The 25,138-nt window shown below is 42.0% G+C and overlaps 1 protein-coding gene across 5 annotated transcripts in view; it reads right to left on the reverse strand.

The window, feature by feature from the left end:
- The window catches only part of DCDC2C (doublecortin domain containing 2C), a 101,607-nt gene that overhangs the window by 21,258 nt on the left and 55,211 nt on the right, over nucleotides 1-25,138 (reverse strand). For all 5 annotated transcript variants that reach the window (XM_042848736.2, XM_042848738.2, XM_042848739.2 and 2 more), the window contains exon 9: nucleotides 2,670-2,732. In XM_042848736.2, coding sequence (XP_042704670.1) covers nucleotides 2,670-2,732 — 63 coding nt within the window. The remainder of the gene's footprint in view (nucleotides 1-2,669; nucleotides 2,733-25,138) is intronic.

A 25,138-nucleotide genomic window follows, 5' to 3' on the forward strand; every position in this document is an offset into this window, starting at 1 on the left:
TCCCCACTCCTCATTCTGCAAACCCCACTATAAAAAAAAAAGTTTGCTGGAAGTGAACAGTTATTTCATAGAATTATTAATTGTTTATTATTTGTGATACTATTAATCCCTGTTCTGATACTGATTAACTCTGTTTCAGGCATATCATTTAGCATCTTTGTTTCTTCTATATAAACTCTAGGAGCCTGGTTCCAAAGAGGATGGATCTAGACTGTTCTCAGTGGTACTAGATGACAGAACAAGGAGTAATGGTCTCAAGTTGCAGTGGGGGAGGTTTAGGTTGGATATTAGGAAAAACTTTTTCACTGGGAGGGTGGTGAAGCACTGGAATGGGTTACCTAGGGAGGTGGTGGAATCTCCTTCCTTAGAGGTTTTTAAGGTCAGGCTTGACAAAGCCCTGGCTGGGATGACTTAGTTGGGGATTGGTCCTGCTTTGAGCAGGGGGTTGGACTAGCTGACCTCCTGAGGTACCTTCCAACCCTGATATTCTAAGATTCTATGATTCTATAATGCTTTACTCAAAGGCTCATTGTGAACATTAACTGATGTTTGTAAATTAATTTGAAAATGGAAAGCATTATGTGAGAGATTGAGAATAATATCTAGATTTGCATTAGGTCTTTAAAATAATCTATCAGATTTTAACGGTATGTCCAGTTCTCTAGCTACAGGGTATAAATTGGTTATAAATCTATGGAAGGGGATGTGTGTTAGTGTTAGTGATTAATAATTATTGGGCATATTCTTACAAATAATTATCTTAAAGGTTTGTTTCTAATTATCCTGTGGAATCTGGGATCAAAGCTACTTACTCCATTACTGAATCATTTAGTTACCTATTATTTATGTTGCAAAGGGCACAGTACCTACAAACCAGCCTTTCACTTACTTGTGACATTGAAATAAAAACAGAAGCAAATATGTGTTTAATACAGGCTTGAACCATTTTGATTAAACGATATTGATTAAACACTTTTCTTCTATTTACTCCTTTTTTATATAGTTTAATCTGAGAAAACTGTCTTGTACATCACCACACCCCTTTGGCCTACAATAAAGAATATTATTTTTGAGTGCACTGAGCCTTAATTAAAAGTAAAGCTATCCTACCAAAATCTTGTAGTTATCACAACTGTAGCAGACCAACCTTTCATCTGTACAGGCTGGTGTACCTTAGCGCCAGCATACACTGTCTTTCACAGCTGCTCTGGGTTTGAAAGTGGTGGAATTTGTGTGCATTAGGTTCTAGGTGCTGAACATTCTTTGACGATTTGTCAGGTTTTAAGGCACATTGAAGACACAAATTAAGCAAACCTTACAACATACTTGTGAGGTACACTATTACTTACATTTTACAGATGGCTAAAGCAAGGCACAGAGACCTTGTCCATGGTCATACTTTGTGGGAGAATTAGGGCAATTCTACACTACAGTGCTACATCAGTGCAGTTGCACCACTATAGTGCATCTGGTGAAGATGCGCTATGCTGACAGGAGAGTGGTCTCCCGTCGGCATAAATTACTCCACCTCTGCGAGAAGCAGAAGCTATGTTGGTGGGAAAGCATCTCCTACTGACATAGCGCTGTTGTGGAAAGTGCAAAACTGGTGTGGCTCAGGGCAGGGGTGACGTAAGTTAGATCAACTTAAGTAGTAGTGTAGAGCTGCCCTTAGAAAGAGAACTTTGGTATCCGTTGCGCAGTGTTCTGTTCTAATTACTAGACCACGCTGACTCCATTTTTCATTGTATAGTGCCCAAAGGGGAAGGCATTGATACAGGAGCAATGCTTTGCAGATTAACAACTCCCTCAGAATGAAAACTACATACTGGATGAAATCCTAGCCTTATTGAAAGCAATGGCAAAATCCCACTGACTTCTATGGGGCTAAGGTTTCTGCCACACTGTGTACTGCACAAGGCTTAGAGTTAACACTTTCTCTTAAAATCTTTTTAAATAAAATATGAATAAAAATCTAGGCCAAGATTTTTCAAAAACAAGTGCCTAATGTCAGGTTCGTGAATCCAAATTTAGGGACAAAAATACATGGCCTGAGTTTCAAAAGTGCTCAACAGCCAGCTACTTCCCTTGGCTTCTGTGAGCTGCTGGATGCACAGCACTTTGGAAAATCAAACTACTTATTTAAGTGCCTAAATATGGACTTATGAACCTAACTTTAGGGTTGGTTTTGAAAATTAAGGACATATTACATTACTACAGATGTATGCATTTTAACTTATGGTACAGATGGGTTAAGGAAGTGATGATTAAATATAGGCTAGGTTCAAGTCTCAGTCAAGGCTGGTTCAGGAGCAACTGAAATTTTATGAACTGTTGTTGTAAAACTGCAGCCCCAAATGACAGAAATAGTTAGTTCAGATGATCCTGCAAGATTTCCACTACCTTTGAATAATGTATATCTCATAAGATCAGATGCTCTTGAGAGTTCAGTGGCATCAAAACCAAAAGAAGAAAATAGGTCCAGCCCAGTTTGGGATCCAACATAAGACTAAAGCTACATTAGTTGGTTTGGATCTCAGAATCAAATACAATTGTTTCACATTCAACCCTGAAATTCAAAAAGAGGTTAGATTCAAGGATTCCTATTCTGGTCCACTCTTAATTTACAGATTTATACACTTCCCCCTACTGAGAGAACCAATAAATCTAACCTCATCAGCAGGAGTACTGGAAGGTGCCACAATTTCTTCTTCTTGAACAATCTGAGCTGGAACCTAGGTGAAAAAAAATCAATTAACAGACAGAATTTGTATCCTAGGTATTAATTACTTTTCTATTACATTCTTTTGGTTTCAATTTCATTTTAACATATATTTTAAAAGAAAATTTTAGTCTACGTGTCAGGGTTCCCCCTGACTCTGAGCTACAGATGTGGGGACCTGCATGAAAGACCCCCAAACTTATATTTTACCAGCTTAGGTTAAAAATTCTCCAAGGCATAAATCCCTTTCCTTGTCCTTGAACTGGTATTGCTGCCACAACCAAGTGATTTACACAAAAATTCAGGGAAGGGTCACTTGAAATTCCTATTGCCCCCCAATATCCCCCCCAAGCCCCTTCACCCCCTTTCCTGGGGAGGCTTAAAACTAAAATACCAACCAGTTGCTTCAGCAACGTGAGTACAACCAGACCCTCAGTTTTCAGGACACTGAAATCAATCAGGTTCTTAAAAGAAGAACTTTTATTATAAAGGAAAAAGTAAAACACACCTGCAAAATAAAGATGGAAAGTAACTTCATAGGGTAATAAGATTTAAAACACAGAGCATTCCCCTCTGGGCTCGGCTTCACAGTCACAAAAACGGTAATGAAACTACCTCTGTAGCACAGGAAAATTCACAAGCCAAAACAAAAGATAACCTAACTCATTTCCTTGCCCTACTCACAGTTTCTGTGGTTTTAGATGGATTATTCCAGGTATATTTTCAGGAGATATTGTACCTGCTTGGCTTCTCCCTCCCTCCGAAGAGGGAACAACACACAGAACAACAAATAAATCCTTCCCCCCAGATTTGAAAGTATCATCTTTTCTCATTGATCCTTCTGGTCAGGTGCCAACTAGGTTATTTGAACTGCTTAACCCTTTACAGGTAAGGCAATCCAGTACAGCTGCCAAGGATACATAAAGGTTGCTACCCTTCCCCTTATATTCACAACACTAGAGAAATACTAGTTTAATAATTCGTGCTTCAAAATGTGTACACACAAAAATGATGTACTTGTTAAGAAATAGAAGCCCTGATCCAGCATACTTAAGACCAAACTCCCTTTGACTTTAGGACTGAGTATGGACTTCAAGGGGACTTTTGTCTAAGTTATGGCTGAAGGATTTGGCTCAAAGTATTTAAATAACGAAATGTGTATATTTCATATCAGTAAAAAAGTCAGTTCATAAATAATTTATATGAACTCATAATTAACATTGATGTTTGAAAGTGATTTAGCACAACCACAAGGAATGAGCATCACATTTACAATACCAAATTCCAAAACCTCCTTCCATTATGCTGAAATGGCTAATTGTTAGCTTAGCAGAAGGTTACTGAGTAAACAGGTCATTTAAGGAAGTTTACAAAATAGCATAGTTATGACAATCTCTATAAAGTTTACAGAAATTTAAATCCACACTAGACTGAATATGGAATAAAAAGAACTTCAGAAAACAATTCTAACAATGAAAAGGAAAAATCTCTTTTCCACAGTATACCACTAAAAGTAAAAAGTACAGTAAAAGGGCTGGTCCACACTAACCCCCACTTCGAACTAAGATACGCAACTTCAACTATGTGAATAACGTAGCTGAAGTCGAAGTATCTTAGTTCGAACTTACTTGTCTAGACGCGATAAATCGATCCCAGAAGATAGATTGCTTACCGCCGGACCCGGAGGTAAGTATAGATGTACCCAAAGAAAAGTAAACCATTTTTTCCTGCTATACAATGAGAATATAGATTAAACACACTGGGACACAATCTGCACTTCTTTCTCACATAAGTAGTTATATTGACTATGTAGGGACTAGTTGTATGAGTAAAGCAAGCAGCACTTGATCCATTGTCAGGACACCTTAGTTTCCTTTTCAATGTTATAACACCACTTTCTCCATGGAAACATAGGTATTTAACTTTGCAAGTACCAGCTTAGCAGGTGCTTTGGAGTTTTAAAACAAGAACTAACTGTAAACACTAACGGAACATGGGGAGTGAAAGGGACTGGGGCAGAGAGAGAATTTATCTAGGAGGGTTTGTGCAAGCAGAAAGCTGCAAATGCTCTGCAGAAAGCAGAGTAATTTCATTTTGGCTTGATGGAGTAAAATAAAGTTTGGGAAACTACCTGACTAAATACATTCTAAAAAAAAATAAGAGAAGGAAAACAATTAACAGCCAGAGTAGTGCAAAGTAGCTTTAGAGTAGGGATAACCTTAGATGTATTGGTTTTTTTCAGGCAAAGAAAAATGTTGCTGCACCTCCCACAACGCATCTCCCCAAACCAAACAAAAATAAATCATCTGAATTTTATACTACAAATATAAAATCATATCTATGATGGGAGCAACCCTACCTGGCAAATAGAAAAAAGAAATGTGTATTTACTGCTATCTCTCTCTCATTCTCTCATTTACACACACATTCTATTCTTTTGTATCATTTCATTTATTTGTTTTCCTCGCTATCATTTATTATTTCTGTTCCCATCCTCCGTTTGTCCCATTCTCTCTTTTTCCTTAGGACCTTTATCATTTTCCCCCCTCTAAGGCTATCCCCATATCTTCTGATCTCTTTCCATCACACATCTCCCTGAATGAGGGAGGCATACTGAATGAGGGAGGCAACCTAGTGACCGAGGATGTGGAAAAAGCTAATGTACTCAATGATTTTTTTGCCTCTGTCTTCACGCACAAGGTCAGCTCCCAGATTGCTGCACTGGGCAGTACAGCATGGGGAGAAGGTGACCAGCCCTCTGTGGAGAAAGAAGTGGTTCGGGACTATTTAGAAAAACTGGACGTGCACAAGTCCATGGGGCCGGATGCGCTGCATCCGAGGGTGCTAAAGGAGTTGGCGGGTGAGATTGCAGAGCCATTAGCCATTATTTTTGAAAACTCATGGCGATCGGGGGAGGTCCCAGATGACTGGAAAAAGGCTAATGTAGTGCCCATCTTTAAAAAAGGGAAGAAGGAGGATCCGGGGAACTACAGGCCAGTCAGCCTCACCTCAGTCCCTGGAAAAATTATGGAGCAGGTCCTCAAGGAATCAATTATGAAACATTTAGAGGAAAGGAAAGTGATCAGGAACAGTCAGCATGGATTCACGAAGGGGAAGTCGTGCCTGACTAACCTAATTGCCTTCTATGATGAGATAACTGGCTCTGTGGATGAGGGGAAAGCAGTGGATGTGTTATTTCTTGACTTTAGCAAAGCTTTTGATACTGTCTCCCACAGTATTCTTGCCACCAAGTTAAAGAAGTATGGGCTGGATGAATGGACTGTAAGGTGGATAGAAAGCTGGCTAGATCGTCGGGCTCAACGGGTAGTGATCAATGGCTCCATGTCTAGTTGGCAGCCGGTTTCAAGTGGAGTGCCCCAAGGGTCGGTCCTGGGGCCGGTTTTGTTTAATATCTTTATTAATGATCTGGAGGATGGTGTGGACTGCACTCTCAGCAAGTTTGCAGATGACACTAAACTAGGAGGCGTGGTAGATACACTAGAGGGTAGGGATCGGATACAGAGGGACCTAGACAAATTAGAGGATTGGGCAGAAAAAAACCTGATGAGGTTCAACAAGGACAAGTGCAGAGTCCTGCACTTAGGACGGAAGAATCCCATGCACTGCTACAGACTAGGGACCGAATGGCTAGGTAGCAGTTCTGCTGAAAAGGACCTAGGGGTCACAGTGGACGAGAAGCTGGATATGAGTCAACAGTGTACTCTTGTTGCCAAGAAGGCTAACGGCATTTTGGGCTGTATAAGTAGGGGCATTGCCAGCAGATCGAGGAACGTGATCGTTCCCCTTTATTCGACATTGGTGAGGCCTCATCTGGAATACTGTGTCCAGTTTTGGGCCCCACACTGCAAGAAGGATGTGGAAAAATTGGAAAGAGTCCAGCGGAGGGCAACAAAAATGATTAGGGGTCTGGAGCACATGACTTATAAGGAGAGGCTGAGAGAACTGGGATTGTTTAGTCTCCAGAAGAGAAGAATGAGGGGGGATTTGATAGCAGCCTTCAACTACCTGAAGGGGAGTTCCAAAGAGGATGGAGCTCGGCTGTTCTCAGTGGTGGCAGAGGACAGAACAAGGAGCAATGGTCTCAAGTTGCGGTGGGGGAGGTCCAGGTTGGATATCAGGAAAAACTATTTCACTAGGAGGGTGGTGAAACACTGGAATGCGTTACCTAGGGAGGTGGTGGAGTCTCCTTCCTTGGAGGTTTTTAAGGCCCAGCTTGACAAAGCCCTGGCTGGGATGATTTAGCTGGGAATTGGTCCTGCTTTGAGCAGGGGGTTGGACTAGATGAACTCTTGAGGTCCCTTCCAACTCTGATATTCTATGAATCACCAACTCTCCACAGCTGTCTTTCTTTGTCCTTCTCTCACTCATCCCACACCATTTCCTAGAAGCCTAACTATGCCTTTTCCAAGAATGACAGGTTTCAGAGTAGCAGCCATGTTAGTCTGTATCCGCAAAAAGAAGAACAGGAGTACTTGTGGCACCTTAGAGACTAACAAATTTATTAGAGCATAAGCTTTCGTGGACTACAGCCCACTTCTTCGGATGCATATAGAATGCATTCTATATGCATCCGAAGAAGTGGGCTGTAGTCCACGAAAGCTTATGCTCTAATAAATTTGTTAGTCTCTAAGGTGCCACAAGTACTCCTGTTCTTCTTTTTCCAAGAATATTCCCCAGTAAAGCACATTGCACTCTAGCCTTATAGTTACTTAAGCATAGATTATTGTGGTGGAGACTTCAAAAGGGTTTATTTTCCAAAGCTGAGGGAAATTATGGGCAAAACTAATTGGAAGGAAAAATTTAGACCGAAATACATGAAGGAAAATTGGGAGTTCTTTAAGAGGAGTTTCTTGGATGACCATGTAGTGAGGTGGAGTGGCCTCCCACTGATGCCCCTTGAACAGAGGTGGGTGGAGTCTGGCCAGGCTTGGTTAAGGGGCAGGACAGGAAGTATAAAGGAGGATACCTGCAGCTCAGGAGGGCAGGAGCCGCAGGAGGAGACAGATGCCTTCTGCCTGCTCCAGGGACTGCAGCCCAAGGAGGATCCTACCCTGCTGAAGACTGGCCAGACCGGTGGGAGCCAGCAGCCAATTGAGGCACTGAGGAGTGGCCGGGACTGCCACTGCCTATCTACCCTGGGGAAGCAGAGGACCTCACGGATCCAGGTACATCCCAAGGGGAGGGGGGGGGGAGTGGTCCAAGGATAGCTGACACCAGTCTGACCGCATTGCTGCCTGAAATGCGGTCAGCGTATTCCAGCTGGATTCCCCACTGACCCAGCGGCAGAACACTCTGCCCTGGGCTGGGACCCATCAGATAATAGACTGCCTACTTCTCTGCCTGCCTCAGAGGTCAGAGAACCCCCCTGCCTGAGCCTCTAGACTGTTTGGTGCTCCACCTTGCCAGGGACCTGAGTTCCTAGACTCTTTGGTCCCCCATCCTGCTTGAGGGCCTGGGTCCCAAGATTAAATTGCAGCTCTGCCCCTGCCTAAGGGCCAGCACTCAGACTGCTCATTTGCTCTGCCTAAGGGCCAGAGCTCATATACTGCCCAGTTGTTCTGCCCCCACCTGAGGGCCAGAACCAATGACTGGCTGTTGTCTGCTGTGCTTGAGGGCTGGAAATTTTTAGATCATTTAGGACTCTGCCCTGCCAATGGCCCAAGCCATATGCCTTTGCGGCTCTGCCCTGCCTAAGGACCAGAGCCTTCAAATGTTTACTCTTCTGCTAAATCACTGACTGGGCAATGCCCACTGATGTAGTGAGGCAGAGTGGCCTCCCACTGATCCAGAGTGGGAGGATCCACCGCTAACCCATTACAGGCCAAAAAGCCACAATTCCACAGTCATAAAAGAGGACAATACTGGCGAAAAGCACACCCAGGTTCAGTGGCAAAATAAAGTCAGCAATGAAAAATAAAAAGCAATATATGCCAAATGGAAAAGGGGGGAAGAGATAGCAATCAATATAAATTAGAAATTTTGAAGTGTGGAAAATTGATACGGGAAGCTGAAGGAATTAGGGTGTGATGCAAGGCTAGAAAGGGTTAAACATCCTGCAAAATAAATAACCCTCAAGACATGTGGGGAGAGAATGTTTGTGTTTTTGTATATTTACATATGTAAATAATAGGGTCAACGATGTAATCAACAGTCCCTGTCTATGCTGTATTCTGATAATTCAGAAAACAAAAGAACATCCTAGCATTTAAATGAATTCTAAACATGGGATATCTCTTTATACATCTGTCTTTGAGATCTATAGAAAATAATCTGTGAATGGTGGAGAAACAAGCAAATTGCCTTATATTAATTCTATAGCTAAGTACCGGTGATGGACCGCCTTCAAAATCATCCTAATTACTTTTTGAACTCCAACTTGTCAAAAAGGACATGAAATTGTATAAAAGCTCCTTGAGTCCTGATTCTGTCATCTCAGATCTGCTTAAGCGTCATCTGGGGAAGTTTGAATCACAAGACTGAGGTCCCAGTTATGCTGGTACGCCCTGAATATGAGATTTGAACGTTGGACTATGACCTACGAACTATTTCCAAAAGAACTCTTTGCAACTACAAAGCTCACATCTCTGCTATGAATCTGAATCTTAAGAACTGAACTCATGTCTGTATGTATATTGATCTTTTAACCATACTCTCGCTCTTTTGTTTTTAATAAAGTTTAGTTTAGTTAATACAGAGGTTCTCAAACTATTGTACAGGTGACCCCTTTCACATAGCAAACCTCTGCGTGCGACCCCCCCCACACACACCCTTATAAATTAAAAACACTTAATATATTTAACACCATTATAAATGCTGGAGGCAAAGCGGGGTTTGGGGTGGAGGCTGACAGCTCGCGACCCCCCCCCGTAATAACCTCACGACCCCCTGAGGGCTCCCAACTCCCAGTTTGAGAACCTCTGAGTTAATAAGAATTGGCTGTGGCGTATATTTGGGCAAGATCTGGAATATTCAGTAACCTAGGAGGTAATGTGTCCAATCCTTTGGGATTGGTAGAACCTTTTCTTTTATATGATGAAATAAAATTTTCAGAAATCATCATATTTGACTTAGATACTGGATGGAGGCCTGAGGCTGGATCACTTTAAGGGAACTGTGTTGTTTGGACTTCTGAGTAACCAGTAAGGTAATAAAGAGACTGTTTTATCTTGTGTTGGTAAAGCTAAGTATTGCAATATCCACCAGCTTTATGGGGATTGCCTGCCCCATTCATTGCAGTTCACCCTAATTGAGTGACCATAGCTGGCCCCCAATGGGACTCCGGTCACATAGGGAAAAATTCATACTGACAGGGCTAAGGACAATAGGCAGGAGTTTTTTTAAGTATATTACTGGGTGGCCAAACTTGCAGACCTCTGAGCAGCATACAAAAATTTTCAGAAGTTTGTGAGCAGGGGACACCTGCCGGGAAGCGGGGCTTCAGCACCTTGGGAGGCACCTGCCGGGGCTCGGCCCTGCTCGTGCTGAAGCCCCGAACCCCAGCAGGCACATTACGTTTCATCTGGTTACCTAGCATTGAACCAAATAACTTGATTTGACGACATCCAGAGGTGGAGAATCTCCACCACTTCCTTTGGTAAGTGTACCAATAGTGAATCACTCTGACAGTTAAAAATGTGTGTCTAACTTTTCATTTGAATTTGACTGGCTTCAGTTTCCAGTCATTAGTTTTTGTTTATGCCTTTTTCTGATAGAGTCTGGTATATTCTCCTCATGAAAGTATGAATAAACTGTAATTAACTCATCTCTCATTTTTTTTAAATAAGATAAAGAGATTGAACTCTTTAAATGTCTCACTTTAAGGCATTTTCTCCAGCTCTTGAATCAGTTTTGTTGCTCTTTTCTGTACCTTCTCTGATTTTTCAACATCCTTTTTAAAATGTGGGTGGCAGAACTATAAGCAATATTCAAATATTGGTCTCACTAATGCTGTACATGATGCAAAATCACTTGCCTACTTTTACTTTCTATCCCCCTGGTTTATACATCCAAGGATCTCAGTGGCCCTTTTTGCCATCTAATCATTCTGGGGACTCGTGTTGATTTGCTTGTCCACTGTAACCCCCTAAATCCTTGTCAGTCACTGCTTTTTATGCAGTTACCTTTATCAGCCAAATTTGCTGTCTCACCAAACAATGAAATCAGCTTTGACAAGAAAGACCTATTTCCTATAAAATCATGTGACTGACATTAATTATATTCTTGTCTTTTAATTTTTTATCAATTAAATCCAGTACCAGCTTTTCCATTATTTTTCTGTAATTAATGTTAGGTTAACTGACCTATATTTACCTGGGTCATCCTGCTTTCTCTCTTTGAGTATTGCCACTTTCAACATTAATACTCTTACAGTGTTCTGGAATTTCCCTAGTCTTCCAAGATTTATTAAAAATTATCTGTGTGCCAGAGATTTCTTCAGCCAATTCTTTTAAGACTCTTTAGTGCAAGCTATTTGGGCCTGATGATTTTTAAATGGGGGTGATTCACTATTGGTACACTTACCAAAGGAAGTGGTGGAGATTCTCCACCTCTGGATGTCGTCAAATCAAGTTATTTGGTTCAATGCTAGGTAACCAGATGAAATGTAATGGCCTGTTATATACAGGGGGTCAGATTAGATGACACCTAATGGTACCTTCTGGCCTTAAACCAGTGGTTGTACTGGGGACCCCTTTCACACAGCAAGCCTCTGAGTGCGAACCTCCTTATAAATAAATAAAAAATTTAAATATATTTAACACCATTATAAATGCTGGAGGCAAAGCGGGCTTTGGGGTGGAGGCTGACAGCTCGTGACCCCCCCACACCTAATCACCTTGCGACCCCCTGAGGAGTCACGACCCTCAGTTTGAGAACCCCTCCCTTAAATTCTATGAAACTATGAACAATCAGAAAGAAAGGATGGCAGTCCAGGTTAGTTGTATCTGAAATAGCATCGCATATCACCAAGAGCAGAGATGCATCCAATACTTCCCTCCTCCTCCCCAAGAATGAGAATAATGAAGATCAAAGACACTTCAAATAGAAAACTGCCCAAAGCCAAGACCATGCCTTCTAGATATTTCCTCTTCCTCAAATCAGCATCTCCTCCATCTTATCTGGGCTCCTTTTAAACCAGTTTCCTCCCAACCACTTCACCACATTTGTCAGATTGATGACATTGCAAAACAAAATTCTCACTATTTCCCCTGAAGTCTTGACATACATATTGGAGAGGATGGTTGGCAAGTTGGAACCCTGCAGTATTCTGCTTGTAAAAGACCTTGGGGAACTAAAATAATGTTTTCATTGTACCCTTTAGCACCTTTCAAAGAGGAAGAAGAGTCCACTGAAGGGTTATCTTCCTGAAAGATCCCACAGGCAAGTCATCAAAGCCCAGTAGTTATTAGTATCAAAGGCTGCTGATAGCTTTTGATCCTCATCAGCCTGTACACCATTGCTAGAGATATCAACAAAATCACCAGTGCATTGCACCTACAGCTAAAACAAAACTGACAGTGATCTGCAACATTTGCAAGTTCAAGATATAACCAGAGCTATTCAAAAAACATCTTTACAATAACCTCCCCAAAAATGAAAAATTAGAGACTGAGCCTGTTAACTTCATGAGATTCTTTTTGGAGCAGGGCCTCCATAATGGCAACCTGCCCTGTTAAATACTCTTTTTTTCAGAAATATGATCTACAATTAATATATTTTAATATTTAAAGCCATGCAATTTGATTAAAAGTCTTTATGACTAAATATAGTGAAATGCATGCTCACTGTATGTGATTATTTAAAAATATAAATAAGTAGTTTGGAGTGGTGGTATTTGCTGCTCTGTATTATAAACTCTTTGAAACATAGGTCTTATCTACACTAGATAGGCTTTGCTGGTATATCTATACCAGAAGAGCTATACCAGCAACCTCTCCTAGTATAGATGCAGTCTATTTTATTTTAATTATTTTGCCAGTATAATTTATACCAGTTCCCTGGAAAAAATAAGCAAAAGGACTTTGGGTCATTATCACTGTGTCTATGCTCCTAACTGGCATAGCTATGCTGGCAAAACTTTTAAATATAGACCAGGCCGCAGACCAAGGTTTCCTAAGTGTTTAAACAAAGCCTAACACATCAGGAGTCCCAAACCTGATTGCTGAAAGCTTTTCATCTTCACCACTGGACCAAATCCTGGTGCCAGTGAAGTTAGTGGCAAAAATCCTGTTTTCTTCAGTGGACCAGGATTTGACCTCAAGTACTTTAACACTAGAGGCACAAAATCAGTTTGAAATTCTCAGTTAAAAAGTGTGTTGAAAGTTGTTTCAGGTACTACAAGGGCACCTGAGTACTTTGCCAGTTGTGGTTTCAGAGCCCTATTTATTTTTAAAAATACATTTCTCTTCCCTGTTGCTGTGTAAAAGATTCACACACACAAAAAAGAGGGAAGTGACCAACTAATGGGCTATACAGAGGAGATATGAAAATTAACTTTACACAATGAGCTGTGAAATGCACAACATAAAGAGAATTTTTGTGGGGAATTTTGTTCCTGAACTCTTTCAATTATACTGATTTTAGGGGTTACTTGTATCAACAGTAGACAAAACGTCTTCAGAAATAAGTTTGATTTTTAAATTTTTGGTGTCCCTTTAATTATGGGCAAACTGCATTCTAATATCAAAAGCCTGTCTGACTTTTCTAGTAAAGTCTGCAGTGGTGTTCTGCATGGATATCTTCAGCAAAACTGAACAGACTCTCTTCTGAGAGACTGCTTGTAGGGCTTCCAAGATACACCTTTTAAGATTGCAGCAAGATTTGGAAATCAGATAAGCTTTCTGTTTCCATCTTTCCACAAGGTCATCTTGCTAGGTTGGTTCTGTGTTAACTATCCCCATTGCAAATTTTACCACAAGTCCTAAAGCCTTGTATTATCCAACAAAATGTCTTGACTGGTGATTACATTTCACTTTTTGGTTTTATTTCAATGGGAATGATATTTGTATTCTTTAGCTGAATTTTTTTTCCTGCTAGTCTTATTCCTAGTCTTCACTTAAAAATTGGATCTACCTAGCTACATTTCTCAGGCCTGTGAAAAATTTTGCACCCTGTGCATTGTAGTTAGGTCAACCTAATGATTTAGTGTGGCTAAACAGTGAAGAAACAGAGTTTAATATTTCTGATTTCATAATTCCACTTATCCATATTTTTTGCCCTAAAGTATAATTTCAAAGTGTCCACTGATGGTAGAATAATAGAAATGCAGTCTTACTCCCTGCCAGTCTCTTGAATGAAATCTTCAAAAACTTTCAGCATTGTAAATATAGTATCAGTTAGAGAGACTCCAAAGTTGTATTTAATTTCTTAGCAAAAGAGACAGATGAAGCCAGTTTATTTTCAGGATAATCTTTTCATATATAACAGGTTGAGGTCTATCTTGTGATAATATCAGGAAGAAGCTGTTTAACAGGCAGGCCCAGTTTCTGAAATATTATACGAGTTCAAAGATGGCAGCAAAGAAATTCTTACAATAGCTGACCAGTTTCCAATCTCTATATGGCTAGTAGAGTTAATAAAACATCATGAATAGACAGCTGACATGTATACGCAAACCCGTGCAAATTGTGAACATGAGTCACTACAGACTTCTTTTAGTATTACTATCATAGAGGCGAACAACACAGGTATGATCTTTGTCTCTCAATCAATGAGCACATGGTTCTTGTGCTTAAGTATTCACAGTGGAGAACAAAAGTATTTTGGTAAATTTTTTTATTGATCTACTTAGCAGTTAGATGGACTTATAGTTAAAAGTAAATAATGGGTCTGTACAAAAGCCATTTTTTACCAGGTTGGTGATGGAGTGTTTGGCTCCAAATGGAGCACTAATATATGGGAAGCCTAGTTAATAGAACCTATAAAGTCAGGTTTTATTCTGCACCTGTATACAGAGCTACAAAAAAAAGTGTCTGGTGAAATATCCAGGGAAATTCAGAGAGCGGTGATGATAAAGCATTTTCTATGCAAGAGTGTGTGACCCACTTCCTTTCCAAGGCCAATTAAAACTAGTCACAGAACAGAAGAGAAAGCTTCTAAGCTCTTAGCATGCCCTCAAACAGCTGTCTTTTTCTCAGTCTCCAAAAGTAACGCTATGTAGCTTAGAGTGCAGGCAGGACCAAATGTATTACTCTTCTAGCTTCCAGTTGTTACTAGAATTAGGGGACCCTGTGGGGAAATCAGAAGAAACTGTCTCCTTTTATAACAGCAGCTGGCATTGGGATGTCTTAAGGAGGAGTATGACAAACACACCAGTCTCTATATGAGTGGAATTTATATGAACAGAGAGGCAAAGAAGTGTCAGGTCATGAAGCAAGCTAACCTGAGCTAATCACGCCAAACCAGTTCATACATATTGGTGGGCTAGTAAGAAGCAGACCACTGCTGCATCCTGAGCAGCATCTGTTCCATGAATAAACAGATGACTTCACTTCCCTGTGCTGTCCATCTGGCACCTTTCACAAACTCTAAATTCAATTTAAAATACAAACAAAGATTTTACTGTCACAAGTGGTTTGACCTGATAAATGAACTGAATGAGAGATTTGACAGGAGGTAATAGTTCATTGCCCTTAGGCAATCTCTCTCATTCTTCCTGAAAATGAAAGATGATGGTTTCTTTAATCAGATTTGTTTATGTTTATACAAAAAAGAAACATAAAAGCCATTATTTGTATTTGGAGAAGATCAAAATAGAGATGAAGTAGCCTATATTATTGATCCTGACTGGTGAACACTTCTCCTTGCTTCATTTTTAAAATATCAGCAACACTGGTGTTTTAACCAGTCTGTTGGGGTACTGTGCAAGTATTGTTATCCAGATGTTTAAAACACGGAACTGGTCTAATCCCTTCCTCTATAGACAATAAAGCTTGTTTTTCACATGTACAGTAAAGACTGAATGATTCTTACCCATACTACAAAAAAAGGCTGAAGTTCACTTGAAATGAATAATGCATTCACACTCAGTTGTGCTCAGCAACTGTCCAGTAGTAAGTTTTTGTAATATTGTGTTGTTATATTGTTTGGGAGTGTCTGCATTCCTGCATAATAATATGCAATTGACTGTGTCAGTCTGTACATCTGTAGGTGCAGTTGTGTCACAAAGTAAGTACTAGAAGAATCTTGCCACTTGATATGCTGTTCAGCTAGATCCAAGTCCCCACTCTGCTCTCATTTTGCCAATGAAACTGGCTACATCTCCCTTCCTACATGTGCTGTGCAGAAAGTAGACACAAAACCTGACAGTGTTTATCTCCAGGGAATCTAATAGATTCCAGATAAAAAAAATTTAATATATACACACTGGGAAGTCAGAGTATTCTCCCAGAGGCCACAGAATTTCAGCAAGTATCCATACATCATCTCCCAGCTCCAGCGTCTGTCAGGGATTAGAAGGCATACCCTTGCTCAGGAGTATAAAGTGGAAGCTATGTTTTGAATCACTGGAGGAGGTAGTGCAAGGGAGCAAGTAAAAAGCTGCGACCCTTTACAAGGCTATTTTAAATTCAAAGGCTGCAGCTTTTTCTCTCATTTCTATCATCATCACAGGGACTAAAATGTTATAAATACATGTTTTATAGTTTATATACTGCAATTTAAATCCATGGTTCATATCCCTGAGTTACATGCAAATACTTAGCCCATAGTTTTTTGGTAGATGAATGAATGAACTTGATTTTAGCATTTTTCCTTACCTTGATGCTTTAAAAATTTAAGGAACAGTATTTAAGTAGCAGAGGAAAAAGTTTTATGTGGCTGCCTTCAATACATGCTCCTCTAAAAACTTAATGGTATCAAGGCAACCCTTATCTATCAGATCATAAAACTTTTTGATTTACTGAAAACATTGTCGATACCACAGCAAAGACAGAACAGAATGATGCATTCTGGAATGTCTTTTATTGCATTGAATGCAGCATGAGCGATTACCTGCCTTGTGGGCAGGTGGTGTAGGTGTCCATTCAGTGCACTCTTGAGATCAGATGAACTGGAGGAGCTAAGAGAGACAGAGAGATACATAGACGAGACTTTCAGGGACACAATAGAACAGTCCTACCCCCGCTCAGACAGCTTCTGTGCTGTGGAGGAGGATGAAAGTCGGGGGAAGGAGAACATCAAGCTGGAATGGAGGGAAACAATCCCATAATTGGGACTCTCCTACAGATGATGTCATCCTCTCATCCCCTCCCAGTGGAGGAGACCTCAGTTATTACAAAGAGCCAGGTAATAGTAATGGGGGATTCGATTAAAAATATAGATAGTTGGATTTGTGATAACCAGGAGAACCACATTGTGAATTGCCTGCCAAGTGTGAAGGCTGCAGACCTCTCGAAACATCTAGATAAACTTACATCCAGTGCTGGGGAGGAGATGGTTGTCATGGTACAGCTATGTACCAGTGACATAGGGAAAGATGAGAGAGAGGACTTGGAGACCAAATTTAGGCTGCTAGGTAAGAGATTAAAATCCAGGACTTCCATGATAACATTCTCTGAAATGCTTCCAGTTCCACACACAGGGCCAGCTAGACAGGCAGAACTGCAGGGTCTCAGCGCATGGATGGAACTAGATTGCTGGAATGTAAAATTACAATGGTCTTAGAAGAGGTTTTAAACTAAGGGCTGGGAGAAAGCCGACTGGTTCAGAGGAGTACATGGTTCGGACAGAGACATCACTGAGGGGAGGATTTATTAAAGGGGATAATCTATAGTCTCGTACAGATGAGAGGACAGAGGTTGATAAAGTACAGATAGGAACTGAAGAGAAACAGTCAAAAGAAAAAGAGTCCCATTCAATACATCACACAAATGCAGACAACTAAATATTGATAAATTTTATAAGTGCTTGTATACAAATGCTAGAAGTCTAAATACTAAGATGGGTGAACTTGATGTCTGGTATTAAATGAGGATATTGATAAAATAGGCATCACAGAAACTTTGTGGAACAATCATAACCAATGGGATACGATAATACCAGGGTACAAAATATACAGGAATGACAGAGTAGGTTGTGCTGGTTGGGGAGTGGCACTATATGTGAAAGAAGCCTGAAGTTAACTATAGTAAAATCTTAAACCAAACAGTACCATAGAATCTCTATGGATAGAAATTCCATGCTTCAATAATAAGAGCATAGCAGTAGGAATACACTACTGACCTGATGGTGATTGTGAAATGCTCAGGGAAATTAGAGAGGCTACAAAAACCGAAAACTCAATAATAATGGGGGATTTCAACTATCCCCATAACGACTGGGTATATGTCACCTCAGGACCGGAGGCAAAGATAAAATTTCTAGATAGCACTAATGATTGCTTCTTGGAACAGCTAGTCCTGGAACCCACAAGGGGAGAGGCAATTGTTCATTTAGTCCTAAATGCCAAGAGATGACTATAGCTGAACTGCTCTGTAATAGTGGTAGTAATAGTGACTATAATGTAATTAAATGTAACATCCTTATGGGAGGGGGATATCAAAGAAGCCCAACACATTAGCATTTAACTTCAGAAAGGGGACCCCCACAAAAATGAGGATGCTAGTTAAGGACATAAGAACGGCCGTACTGGGTCAGACCAAAGGTCCATCTAGCCCAGTATCCTGTCTACTGACAGTGGCCAATGCCAGGTGCCCCAGAGGGAGTGAACCTAACAGGTAATGATCAAGTGATCTCTCTCCTGCCATCCATCTCCACCCTCTGACAAACAGAGTCTAAGGACACCATTTCTTACCCATCGTGGCTAATAGCCATTAATGGACTTAACCTCCATGAATTTATCCAGTTCTCTTTTAAACGCTGTTATAGTCCTAGCCTTCACAATCTCCTCAGGTAAGGAGTTTCACAAGTTGACTGTGCTAGTTAAATGGAAATTAACAGATACAGTCACAAAAGTGAAATGACTGCAAGCTGCATGTTATTAAAAACACCATAGTAGAGGCTCAAATTAAATGTATACCCCAACTTATAAAACAAAGACCAAAAAAGTACCACTATGGTTAAACAAAGTAAAAGAAGTGGTTAGAGGCAAAAAAAAAGGCATCCTTTAAAAGTTAGAAGTTAAATCCTACTGAAGGAAATAGAAAGGAGCATAAACTCTGGCAAGTCAAGTGCAAAAGTATAAGCAGGCCAAAAAGAATCTGAAGAGCAGCTAAAAACTAATAATTTTTGAGAGCATGCAGATGGTTAAATGACTTTGCTATTGCAGTCCGCATCCTAGAAGTTGTAAAGGACAAGGGAGGCCCTCACAAGGAAATCTACTCTTATGTTATCCAGGAACTTAGACCAACTTTGAATGAATTTGGAATCTCCACTCCAGAGGCTCTCGGCCTGGATAAAGCATAAACATAATTGATGGGCTGCACATGCATTTTATTAATGCTCCCTGATTATACACAGTCGCCTGGAGACACAGAAGTTAAAATATTACCTTATTTGAAATAACTAATAAAAAACTAATATTTTTTTGAAGCACATCAGAAGCAGGAAACCTGCCAAACAATCAGTGGGGCCACTGGACAATCGAAGTTCTAAAGGAGCACTCAAGGAAGACAAGGTCATTGAAGAGAAGCTAAATGAATTTTTTGTATCAGTCTTCACTACAGAGGATGTGAGCCATTCTTTTTGGGTGACAAATCTGAGGAGCTGTCCTAGACTGCGGTGTTAGAGGGATGTGTTGGTACAAACTGGTACATTAAACAATAAGGAGTCAACAAGACCAGATGATATTCACCCAAGTGTTCTGAAGGAACTCAAATACGAAACTGCAGAACTATTAACTGTGGTATGTAACCTATTGCTTCAATCAGCCTCTGTACCAGAGGATTAGTAGATACCTAATATAACGCTGATTTTTTAAAACAGCTCCAGAGGTGATCTTGGCAATTGCAGGCCAGTAAGGCTAACCAGGCATTATCAGACACATAGATGAACATGGTATGTTAGGTAAGAGTCAAAATGGCTTTTGTAAAGGGAAATCATGCCTCACCAATTCTATTACAATTCTTTGAGGGTGTCAACAAGCATGTGGACAAGTCTATCCAGTTGATATAGGGTACTTGGATTTTCAGAAAGCCTTTAACAAGGTCCCACACCAAAGGCTATTAAGAAAAGAAAGCACTCATCGGCTAAGAGGGAAGGTCCCCTCATGTATCAGTAACTTGTTAAAAGATAGGAAACAGAGGGTAGGAATAAATGATCAGTTTTCACTGTGGAGAGAGGTAAATCGAAGGGTCCCCCAGGTATCTATACTGGGACCAGTGCTGTTCAACATTTTCAATAATGATCTGGAAAAATGAATAAAAAGTGAGGTGGCAAAGTTATTACTCAAGATAGTTAATGTCAAAGCTGACTGTAAAGAGTCACAAAGGGATCTCAGAAACATGGGTGACTGGGAAACAAAATGGCAGATGAAATTCAGTGTTAATAAGTGCAAAGTAATGCAGATTGGAAAATGTAGTCCAAACTATTCATACCAGATGATGGGTCTAAATTTTTACCACTAAAGGAAGATCTTGGAGTCATTGTGAATATTTCCCTGAACACATCTGCTCAATATGCAGCAGCAGGCAAAAAAAGCTAACAGAATGCTGAGAACTATTAGGAAAGGGACAGGTAATAAGACAAAAAATATCATAATGCCACTATATAAATCCCCAAAACCAGGGGTCACCAATGGCAGCAGGCTTAAAACAAAAATAAGGAAGTACTTTCACACAATGCACAGTCAATCTGTTCAGCTAGTTGCCAGGGTTATGTTGTGAAGGCCACAAGTATAACTGGGTTCAAAAAAGAATTAGAAAAGTTCATGGAGAATAGGTCCATTAATGGTCGCGGATGCAACCCAATGCTCTGGGTGTCCGTAAACCTCCAACTGACAGAAGCTGGGACTGGATGACAGGGTATGAATCACTTGATAATTGCCCTGTTCTATTCATTCCCTCTGAAGCATCTGGCACTGGCCACTGTTGAAAGACAGCATACCAGGCTAGAAGGACAATTGGTTTGACCCAATATGGCTATTCTTATGTTCTTAATAACCCTCGAAGTGCCAGAGTTTACAGAGTGAAATGTTTCTTTTTTTAAAGAACAAGTTACATTTCTATTCCTGTGCTGAATACCACCATAGCTTGGTGCACATATAAATTTTCTCGAGTAAGCCCAGTCCTGCTGCCCAAAGGAGAGCTGTACTGAGTGATATTTGGTCTGTTAAGGAGAAACAGGACAGGAACTTTGAAAATTGTAATTCTGACTACTTGGTTTACTACTGACCAGTAGCCGTCTGGGGTGGCAAGCTTCCAGGTGATGATGGCCAGATGCTTCTGAATGGTTTTGGGAGTATTCATGACAAAGTGTCACAGCTGCAGCTCAGGGATGAGCCCAGCGCAGATTCAGGAAAGTGCCTGTGGCAGAATGCTGGACACTAACAGGTGAGCCAGCACTCTAATCACTTAGGGTATGTCTACACTGCAATATAAGCCCTGGTTTCAAACTCAGGGTCAAGCCTAACTCCTCTTTATCTACACATAAACTGCACTAACCCAGGGCTCAGACCTAGGGTCCCAGGACCCTACAGATGTGAAAGGTCTGAGCCTGAGTCAAGCTGGGAGATAGGGCTCAAGCCAGGACCCAGGGTTCAAGCCCTATTGCTTTGCAGTGTAAACACAGACCCACTGGATTCATGCTCTGGGACCCCACCAAAAGTATTCCACAATTCCACCGGACAACTTTCATTGTCCTCTGGACAGTTAAGTTTGGTGGATAGTCAAGTTTTCCCTCACTGCACCACAAACAAAGGACTGAAGTGGTCACATTTTTGGAGGGCGCTAGGAAGTCTCGGATATGGGGGGTTGGGACTTGGGCCCACATAATGCAGTGTAGTTTCCCAATTCCTAATCTAGGGTTATAAATGAGTGTAGATGCTCAAACCCTAGGTTAATAAGCCCATGGTCTGTTAACTCAACTTCTGCTAACTCTGGGCTTACATTGAACTTTGGCACTAATCAGTTCCCTTGGAGAAGGCTGATTGGAGATATGCAAGCTAATTAGCCGATCAGGCTAGGCGGCTGATGAACCAATTAGCCCATCAGCTGAGGGGTATAAGAAAGACACAAGAAGGTGTCAGGAGAGGACCTGGGCTAGCTGACTCCAGTGTGTTCAGAGATCTCAAGGAAGGGAGACCTCTGGCCTGGTGGAAAAGGGTTAAACGTAGAGAAGCACTGTTTATAATATTGCTGCATTGTATTGCATTACCATATTGGTGCTGGAAATGTAAATAAATCAATTGAGGTTGCCACTCAATGGGGAGAGTCTCAGAGGTTCCTGGGGTATCTGCAAACAGGGACGAAGTGCACCCCATTACAGTGCCCTTTGTCATCCTCAGATTCTGCCACCACGGCTGATCACCCCCAGGTCTCCAAAACAATCCTTTCCCACAAGTCAGCACTTGTTTCTCAAGCCCAGAAACAGCATTGCATTGAGTATAGCTGCTCCAAAAAAAGTTCATCCAAAGCAGCTGCTCTGTGTCATCCTCCTCTTCCTTATTTTTGTTTTAAAAAAACAAAGCGGCGAACAGCAGAGGCTAACAGCAGGAGTTTGCCTGGGAGTTCGCGTGGGGAGAGCTCACTGAGGCTTTCATCTGCAGGTTTCTCCGAGTAGTTCCTGCAACAGTTGAGGAAGCTCCTAAGAGGACGGTGATATGGAAGGTGAGCGATCAGCTGTTGTTACCTGCACAGGTTGTGCCATGTTTGTCTTTCTTCCGCAGGACAGAAGTGACTTTGTCTGTGCAAAGTGCAAGCTGGTCTCCATATTGGAGGAGAAGGTTCGAGGGCTGGAGAAACAAGTATCGACTCTGCGTTGCATAAGGGAAAATGAAGATTTCCTGGACAGACGTCAGGAGATGCTTCTACGGCCACAATGTTCTGAAGATTCAGAGCAGGGGCAGCAGGGACAGAAGGATTGTGAGGAGGTTTGGCAGCATGTGACCTCCAGAAGAAGAAAGAGGAGCGTCCATGCACCAGCAATGGAGATACAGGTGAGCAATCGTTTCCATGTTCTCTCTACAGGTGCTAATGCGGAGAGTGGACTAGATGGCCCATCTGAGGGAAGGGAGCAGAAGGAGACCTCACCGATTGGAAGGCAAAAGATGCACTGTCCTAGGGATGGGGGTTCCACGACCACCACTCCCAAGAGGAGGAGGAGGGTGGTGGTGGTCGGGGACTCCCTCCTCAGGGGGACTGAGTCATCTATCTGCCGCCCTGACCGGGAAAACCGAGAGGTCTGCTGCTTGCCAGGAGCTAGGATACACGATGTGACGGAGAGACTGCCGAGACTCATCAAGCCCTCGGATCGCTACCCCTTCCTGCTTCTCCACGTGGGCACCAATGATACTGCCAAGAATGACCTTGAGCGGATCACTGCAGACTACGTGGCTCTGGGAAGAAGGATAAAGGAGTTTGAGGCGCAAGTGGTGTTCTCGTCCATCCTCCCTGTGCAAGGAAAAGGCCGGGGTAGAGACCGTCGAATCGTGGAAGTCAACGAATGGCTACGCAGGTGGTGTCGGAGAGAAGGCTTTGGATTCTTCGACCATGGGATGGTGTTCCAAGAAGGAGTGCTAGGCAGAGACGGGCTCCACCTAACGAAGAGAGGGAAGAGCATCTTCGCCAGCAGGCTGGCTAACCTAGTGAGGAGGGCTTTAAACTAGGTTCACCGGGGGAAGGAGACCAAAGCCCTGAGGTAAGTGGGGAAATGGGATCCTGGGAGGAAGCACAAGCAGGAGAGCGCAAGAGGGGAGGACTCCTGTCTCATGCTGAGAAAGAGGGAAGATCATTGAGTTATCTTAAGTGCCTATACACAAATGCAAGAAGCCTGGGAAACAAGCAGGGAGAACTGGAAGTCCTGGCACAGTCAGGGAACTATGATGTGATTGGAATAACAGAGACTTGGTGGGATAACTCACATGACTGGAGTACTGTCATGGATGGATATAAACTGTTCAGGAAGGACAGGCAGGGCAGAAAAGGTGGGGGAGTTGCGTTGTATGTAAGAGAGGAGTATGACTGCTCAGAGCTCCGGTATGATACTGCAGAAAAACCTGAGAGTCTCTGGATAAAGTTGAGAAGTGGGAGCAACAAGGGTGATGTCGTGGTTGGAGTCTGCTATAGACCACCAGACCAGGGGGATGAGGTGGACGAGGCTTTCTTCTGGCAACTAGCAGAAGTTGCTAGATCGCAGGCCCTGGTTCTCATGGGAGACTTTAATCACCCTGATATCTGCTGGGAGAGCAATACAGCGGTGCACAGGCAATCCAGGAAATTTTTGGAAAGCGTAGGGGACAATTTCCTGGTGCAAGTGCTGGAGGAACCAACTAGGGGCAAAGCTTTTCTTGACCTGCTGCTCACAAACAGGGAAGAACTAGTAGGGGAAGCAAAAGTGGATGGGAACCTGGGAGGCAGTGACCATGAGATGGTCGAGTTCAGGATCCTGACACAAGGAAGGAAGGAGAGCAGCAGAATATGGACCCTGGACTTCAGAAAAGCAGACTTTGACTCCCTCAGGGAACAGATGGGCAGGATCCCTTGGGAGAATAACATGAAGGGCAAAGGGGTCCAGGAGAGCTGGCTGTATTTTAAAGAATCCTTATTGAGGTTGCAGGAACAAACCATCCCGATGTGTAGAAAGAATAGTAAATATGGCAGGCGACCAGCTTGGCTAAACAGTGAAATCCTTGCTGATCTTAAACGCAAAAAAGAGGCTTATAAGAAGTGGAAGATTGGACAAATGACCAGGGAGGAGTATAAAAATATTGCTCAGGCGTGCAGGAGTGAAATCAGGAAGGCCAAATCACACTTGGAGTTGCAGTTAGCAAGAGATGTTAAGAGTAACAAGAAGGGTTTCTTCAGGTATGTTAGCAACAAGAAGAAAATCAAGGAAAGTGTGGGCCCCTTACTGAATGAGGGAGGCAACCTAGTGACCGAGGATGTGGAAAAAGCTAATGTACTCAATGATTTTTTTGCCTCTGTCTTCACGCACAAGGTCAGCTCCCAGATTGCTGCACTGGGCAGTACAGCATGGGGAGAAGGTGACCAGCCCTCTGTGGAGAAAGAAGTGGTTCGGGACTATTTAGAAAAACTGGACGTGCACAAGTCCATGGGGCCGGATGCGCTGCATCCGAGGGTGCTAAAGGAGTTGGCGGGTGAGATTGCAGAGCCATTAGCCATTATTTTTGAAAACTCATGGCGATCGGGGGAGGTCCCAGATGACTGGAAAAAGGCTAATGTAGTGCCCATCTTTAAAAAAGGGAAGAAGGAGGATCCGGGGAACTACAGGCCAGTCAGCCTCACC

The sequence above is a fragment of the Chrysemys picta genome, chromosome 3 (assembly GCF_011386835.1).
Source record: "Chrysemys picta bellii isolate R12L10 chromosome 3, ASM1138683v2, whole genome shotgun sequence".
Taxonomy (NCBI): Eukaryota; Metazoa; Chordata; order Testudines; family Emydidae; genus Chrysemys; species Chrysemys picta.